Raw genomic sequence first — 7,060 nt, 5'->3', positions numbered from 1 at the left:
GTCAGGAGTGATTTGTGATAGAAGGGTGTCAGCTAAGGTGAAGGGAAAAGTTTACAGAACAGTTGTGAGACCAGCCATTATGTACGGTTTCGAGACACTAGCAATTGGGAAAAGACAGGAGGCAGAGTTCGAGGTGGCTGAGTTAAATATCCTGAGATTCTCCTTCGGAGTGAAAAGGATGGACAGGATCAGAAATGAGGTCATCAGAGGGACAACTCAGACAGGAATGTTTGGAGAAAAAGTGAGAGAGGCCAGACTGAGATGGTTTGGACATCTACAGAGGAGGGACAGTGGATACATTGGTAGGAGAATGTTACAGATGGAGCTACCAGGTAGGAGACAGAGAGGAAGGCCAAAGAGGAGATTCATGGATACCGTGAGGGAAGACATGCAGGTAGTTGAGTCAAGAGTAGAGGATGCAGAGAACAGGGAAAGATGGAAATTAATGACTCGCTGTGGCGACCCCTGAAAAGGGACAAGCCGAAAGGAGAAGAAGAAGAAGAGAGCGCAAAGTTCCGTCCCTTCTCACTTTGCCCACCTTCCCCTTTTTGAACTCATTTCGCGGCCCATGTCAAAGGTTAGTTTTGGAGATCGATATTTCTTGGTCATGTGGCGGGCCGCCAACATTGCTTATGTCCAGGAACTTGATTTTGCTCCTCTCTCGGCGGTCTCCTGCTTCCAAGGTGGCGCGCGCGTTCATTTTTCCTCATCCTGCGATTATGCAACGTCACAAGATTGATTTCCTCGTGATATGGCGATTGCATCCCGCGCCGGCGTATTAAGCGGCTTTCGTCACTTCAGATGTGGACTCGTACCACCTGAAAGAGCGTCTGGTGGAGAACGAGGACTTTGTCCTGGTGCCCGCCGAGGCCTGGCACAAGCTCCTGTCCTGGTACGGGATGGTGGACCAGCAGCCGCCGCTGGAACGAAAGGTGACTTTTGGGATCCCCCGCCCACTCCCCCCACACACTGAAATTTCTGGAGCGATGTGAGTCACGCCCTCGCGTTGTCGTGTGCGCTTCAGGTGGTGGACCTGCCCAGCACGCTCAAGGTGGAAGTTTACCCAGTGGAGCTCTTCCTCTGTCTCCACGGCAACATGGAGAACGTCACCACGGCGCACTTTAGCCGCACCGACAGCATACGTGAGTTTTGCTTGGCAAATTGTTTGGAAAACGGAGCGATGGGGCCAGCTCCTTGGCGGTGGGAGTTTTATCAGGAAAATAAAAGGGTGACGGTTGGGGTAGTTTCTGTAATTTTGTTCGTGTGTTCTTGATCATTAGATGAGCCCATGGATAACAAACGTTTGAAAGATGAAATGTACAAAATTGTTTTGTTTTTGTCGTTGATCACCCATTCCAAACCATGCATGTGACCTGATCTGATAAAAAAAAATCTCAGCAAAAGTGTTCATTTCACTCCGAAAGACACATGACATGATATTTTACGGCACTAAATAAAACAAATGAAAGTGCAATCACGTTCATTTCAAACAAGCGAGTGCGAAACAATTCTTTTTGGATTTTATTGAATATTTGCCAAATGAATTCAAATGAAATTATTTATTGGCTACAAAATAAGAGGCTCAACTATTTTTATCATCGATGGCATCATTGTTTTATTCTAGTCCAAGCAAATATGAATTATACAATTCAACCTTTTTTTTTTTTTTTTTGCATTTTCACATATTTTTATATTTTGTCTTTTTTCCTTTTTGAAAACCTTGAGAATAAATTGTAACCCCTGAGTGCAACATTTTGCCCGTTTGGTTTGGCGCAAGTCGTCGCACCGGGACTGACATTTGACATTTTCACAGAGTCGATCCAGTCGGCCATGTGTCGGGTCTTCTCGCTGCCGTCGACGTGCGAGTGTCGCCTCTGGATGAAAAGTTCGGACAACAACTGCGAACGTCTCCGGAACGTCCACGTGAGCGTGCTGGACGCCTGCCTGAGCTCCGGCATGGTGAGCGAGCAGGCGCGCCACATTTCCTTTGCCCACGACGACTTGCTTCATCCTAATCAGCACGGCTACCGTTTCTTCTCATGAAATCGTAATTGAAGCGCATTTCAACTTTATTCTCTCCCTTGATTCTCATGAAATGATCACGTAAAACGACGTTGACACGAATATCACCACTTCATTGTCATATTCATGAGTACGAAATGACTTGGTCCGAATGTTGAATTTCGCCCGTTTTCTCTTGACTCATTGTGTGTGCGTTTCAGACTGTGATCATGGAGACGAGGAATGCTGACGGCACTTGGCCGAGCACCAGACCTTTAATTCTGTAAGCAACTTTGTTTGACTTTTGTTTGTTTGTTTGTTTGTTTTTACTCCTTTTCGTGGTCCAGTGAAACTCCTCTACGACGAAATCATGTTTGCAGCAAGAAATGTTTCACAACAGGGGGCTTTTCACTGTAGCAAATTTTATCTCAGATGTAAACACACACGCACACAAAACGTTGGTGTGTACTCTTTTTTATTTTTATTCCAGCATACACTTATTTGACACTTCATATAGCCAGTGTAGAAAATTAAAAACTGGAAAGAAATTGCGAAATTTACGATCAACATTCACTTTCACGTACATCAATTTCTTGCGTAATGTCTTTTACTTTGCTTCCTCCATCTTTCGTTTTGATCAATCACTTTTACCCGCTCTTCCAGCGTCAGAGCTCTTCTTGTCTTAGCTGCTTGACATCCAAAGTTCCGTTTTGTCGCCATTTTAGCAATGCAACGTTCGTTCTGCGTCTGAAACTAACACTAACAAATACTTCCTGGACTACTGCGCATGTGTGAACCAGCGTGGTGGTTGCTGTTGCCGTTTTCGAACGAAGCAGTAGAGGTCGCTGTTGGATTAGACTTTTGCGGAAGGCTTGTTTTCGTTGTTTGCGAGGCAAGAGCAGAGAAAAAGATTTCGTATCACGGAACAGGGGGACTTTTCGTCGTAGGGGGAGCAGAAAAGTGGGAATGGCTTTCATGCATGAACATTTTTTTCACACGAGGGGGTATTTTCGCCCATGTAGGTTTCGTTGTAGAGGAGTTTCACTGTAGCACGGCGGTGATAAACGAGCATCTTACAAGGAAAGCGGACGGTTTTCTGGTGCCCGATTGAGTTTTTGCCATCGCTACAGCGGTGTTGGCAAGCGGCCATGAGCGCACACTGTCGACCGTGCGCGTTTTATGTTCACACCACGTCCTGTTGCACGCTAAGCGTTTGTAGCGTTGAGGGAGGCGTTGCTCGCATTAAAACGGCCGCTTCCATTGTGGCCGACGCCCGATTTCATTTCGGACGTGGAGACGGTCGCGTGTGGCAGCGTGCGCACTTCAGGGTGTGCGTTGGATGGAATACGGTGGCCTGTGAGTGACGCGCACATGTTGAGGCATTCGTCCGTCAACTTGCGTTGATTCGCAATTGATTGTACGCCCGCCGATTGGCGTGAAGAAGACGTGGCGGCGCTCGCGAGCTGGCCAATGGCAGCATTCAGAACGTCCCCACAAAGCCCACCGATTGTTTTCCAGGAGGAACTCTCCGGAGGAGCAAGACTCGTATCGAGGTCAGCCCGGCGTCTGCGGCCTCACCAACCTCGGCAACACCTGCTTCATGAACTCCGCTCTGCAGGTGTGTGACGCGCGCGTGCGGACGCGGGCCGAGAGACGCTCAACGCGCTTGCTGACCCGCTTTTCGCTCCCCCAATGCAGTGCCTGAGCAACACCCCCCCGCTGACCGAGTACTTCCTGCAGAGCTCCTACCTGGAGGAGCTCAACTTCTCCAACCCGCTGGGCATGAAGGGCGAGATCGCCGAGGCCTACGCCGACGTCATCAAGCAGATGTGGTCGGGCCACCACTACTCGGTGGTGCCGCGCGTCTTCAAGGTGCCGTCGCGCCGCGCCAGCGGACAGCCGGCGGCGCCGCGCCCGACGCCTGACGCCTCTTGTGTGTGTGTCTGTGTGTGTGCGCAGACGAAAGTGGGCCACTTTGCTTCTCAGTTTCTGGGCTACCAGCAGCACGACAGTCAAGAGCTGCTCTCCTTCCTGCTGGACGGGCTGCATGAGGACCTGAACCGAGTCAAGAATAAAGAATACATCGAGCTGCGGGATGCCGAAGGACGCCCGGACCAGGTCACCTCCCCTTCTTTCAGATCTCACGGAACGTTGTTGTGATTTGGATCTTTATCCTCCCGTCAAATGAAATCCTTTGTTTTTTGGGGAAAGGCCCCAAGATGTGATGGGAGTCAATTGATGAGAAAAACAGGCTCCAAAAATGTTGGTATTAAGAGAGGAAATCTTTTTTTTTTTTTTTTGGGGGGGGTCATTGTGTTATTTATTTAGAAAATACGTTTCGAGGAAAAAGTCTCCAATGTTCGTGTTCGATATCCAACCTAGAATGTGCTCAGCGCTCCTTCGCCATGCTGACTCAATTAACTTGCATGCACAAGAAGAGAAATGGAGTCCTCCACTGCGCAAAGGTGTTTGATTATGAAGGCGTCACATTTGGAATTGGATTGAGGTCTCAGCTCGACTTTATTTTTTTTCTCCTTCGTTAAATCAAACTTTATTTTTCTGTCCTTTTTTTGTGGGGGGGCCCGGGGGGGGTGCATCTTCCGCGTGTGGCTGCTCAAGCAGGAAGTGGCCGAGGAGGCGTGGCGGAACCACAGACGGCGCAACGACTCGGTGATCGTCGACACCTTCCACGGCCTCTTCAAGTCCACGCTGATTTGCCCCCAGTGCCAAAAGGTGTCCGTCACCTTTGACCCCTTCTGCTACCTCAGCATTCCGCTCCCTGTCAGCAAGGAGCGCGTCATGGAGGTCTTCTTCATCTCGCTCGACCCGTACGCCAAACCCATGCAGGTCCGTGGCCGGCAATTTATGACCGGTTTTTATTTTATTTTGTTTTTTGAAGTCGTCAGCCTAAATTGAGCCCATCGGAATCTGTAAGATAACGTGTGTGTGCGTGTGCGCGCACGTGCAGCATCGCGTGGTGGTCGCCAAGGCGGGAAAAGTGTTGGACCTCTGCTTGGCTTTGTCCCAGACAACCGGTGTGCCAGAAACTCAGGTGAGGGTAAACCGTCGTAAGAATAGATTTTTTTTCCGTCACCGGAAAACTTTTGAACCCAACATGAATATTCTTCACCTTGACTGAAGGGCAAGGACAAAACATTGTTTGTTTTGTGTCTTTTTCATTTTGTTTGACCGCGCGCCGCCGGGCCGATGCAAATGATACGACAGCTCAAAATGTGCGTGTGTGCGTGTCAGATGGTGGTTGCCGACGTGTTCAAACATCGCTTCTATAAAATCTACACGCCAGACGAATCGCTGAACTGCATCCTGGACCGGGACGACATCTTTGTGTACGGCGAAGCTCCGCCTCCGCCGGCTGCGCGTCAGGTCAGGCCTTTCGTGGCGTCACACGGACCGATTGTGTGTTTGTGGCCAGGTACGAGTGCAACGTGCAAAGCGAGCAGCAGACGCTCGTGGCGCTCTACCTGAGGGAGCGTTCCCACTACCGAGACTACGGCTCGGTCAGCACCACGCTCTTCGGCCACCCGCTGCTGCTCAGCGTGCCGCGCGCCAGCTGCACGCAGGAGGCGCTCTACCCCATTTTCCTGGAGCGACTGGCGTGCGTAGCGCTCGGCGCTTAACGAGGTCACCCGCGTGACCGGCCCCCGCGCTAAAACGCTTTGCCGTGTGCGTGCAGGCGCTACGTGCGGGTGCCCAAAGCCTCCGAGGAGCTGGAGGAAGATGACGATGAAGACGAGCTCTATAAAAGCCAGACCAACGGCGTCAGCGACGGTAACAAACCCGCCGCCGACGCGAGAGGCGATCTTCGAGCTGACAAATCGAGACCCCCTTCGGCTTCGGTGACGTCGTTTTGTCGTCTATGTCCCAATCGGCCGCTCAGATGACGAGCAAGAGGATGCGGAACGAGCGGGATGCTCGCAGTCGGGGGCGCGCTCCCCCGACAGGTCGGCAAACGGCCGCCACCGGGACCCCGCCGTTCCCTCGGAGGGCCACGCTCGGGCCCCGCCCCCTCCGGAGGAGGGCGACGTCCACAACGCGTGCGCCGGCGTCGCCAAGCCCCCCTGCAGCGGCGACGCCGGCCCAAACGACGGCCACATCCACGCCCGCGGCGAAGAGAGCCGGACTGAAGTGGCCGAGGAGGAGAACGAGGAGGAGGAGGAGGAAGAGGAGGAGGCGGCGGCGCCGGCACCACAACGTGACGCCGGCGCCCAAGACGACGACGACGACGACGACGACAAGCGGGAGGAGGCGTGTTCTCCCAGCTCGCCGGCCAACCAACAAGCGGCCAAGACGAGGGCGTGTCGCAGGAAGAAGCGCCTGTTCGACATCCAGGCGGTCAACTGCAACGGCCTTGAGCGGGAAATGGGCCCCGACATGACCCTCAGCTGTGAGTGTGCGCTCGCGCATTTGCAAACTCACTCTGGCGAATGACTCGGACTCGCAAAGAGTACGTTTGGTATATGTGGCTCGTGTGTGTGTTTGTGTGTGTGAGCAGCACAGCCGTACGTGGCGCTTGACTGGGACGCCGAAACCAAGAAAAGATTCTACAATGAAAATGAGGCAGAGGTCAGTGTGTTATTGTTGTGGAAATTGAACAACATCAAATGTCAACTCTTGTGGCCAGCTGCTTTTTTTGTGAGCAAAGGGAAAAAAAATCAATTCGTTTTTTACATTTTTATTTTTTTTTAAAGATAATTTTTAAGCTAGGTGCCCTGTGTGTGCGTGTGTGTGTGTGTGTGTGTGTGTGTATATATACACATTTATTTTTTTAAAATGGCAAATATGTAATCGAAAGAAAAATATGGCACCAAGTATTTTCATGATAGCACTTGACATTGAAAAAAAAAATAGATGACCACTCGAGCTAAAGCCCCGCCTGGCCGGCTCTGCGCCGCCGGCGCGCTCTTTGCTGTGGTCGCGCCGCAGAAGTACATGAAACACGGCAGCATGGACGTTCCCCTGCAGCAGAGCACCGTGCAGCTGCAGGAGTGCATCCAGCTCTTCACCACCGTGGAAACACTGGAGGAGGAGAACCCATGGT

At 51.5% G+C, this 7,060-nt stretch overlaps 1 protein-coding gene across 1 annotated transcript in view; it reads left to right on the top strand.

Annotated features, from left to right (window-relative positions):
- Nucleotides 1–7,060, top strand: part of usp11 (ubiquitin specific peptidase 11) — a 12,832-nt gene that overhangs the window by 3,678 nt on the left and 2,094 nt on the right. The window contains exons 3-17 of the mRNA XM_019860615.1: nt 802–932; nt 1,025–1,142; nt 1,814–1,959; nt 2,223–2,284; nt 3,520–3,619; nt 3,700–3,873; nt 3,961–4,119; nt 4,624–4,848; nt 4,970–5,053; nt 5,254–5,348; nt 5,435–5,617; nt 5,696–5,790; nt 5,900–6,406; nt 6,515–6,585; nt 6,946–7,058. Of these exons, the coding sequence (XP_019716174.1) occupies nt 802–932; nt 1,025–1,142; nt 1,814–1,959; nt 2,223–2,284; nt 3,520–3,619; nt 3,700–3,873; nt 3,961–4,119; nt 4,624–4,848; nt 4,970–5,053; nt 5,254–5,348; nt 5,435–5,617; nt 5,696–5,790; nt 5,900–6,406; nt 6,515–6,585; nt 6,946–7,058 (2,263 nt within the window). The remainder of the gene's footprint in view (nt 1–801; nt 933–1,024; nt 1,143–1,813; nt 1,960–2,222; nt 2,285–3,519; nt 3,620–3,699; nt 3,874–3,960; nt 4,120–4,623; nt 4,849–4,969; nt 5,054–5,253; nt 5,349–5,434; nt 5,618–5,695; nt 5,791–5,899; nt 6,407–6,514; nt 6,586–6,945; nt 7,059–7,060) is intronic.

This window comes from Hippocampus comes, unplaced genomic scaffold (assembly GCF_001891065.2).
Source record: "Hippocampus comes isolate QL1 unplaced genomic scaffold, H_comes_QL1_v1.1 scaffold56, whole genome shotgun sequence".
NCBI lineage: Eukaryota > Metazoa > Chordata > Actinopteri > Syngnathiformes > Syngnathidae > Hippocampus > Hippocampus comes.
The sequence above is the reverse complement of the archived record's forward strand: the minus strand, read 5'-3'. Positions and strand labels throughout refer to the sequence as shown.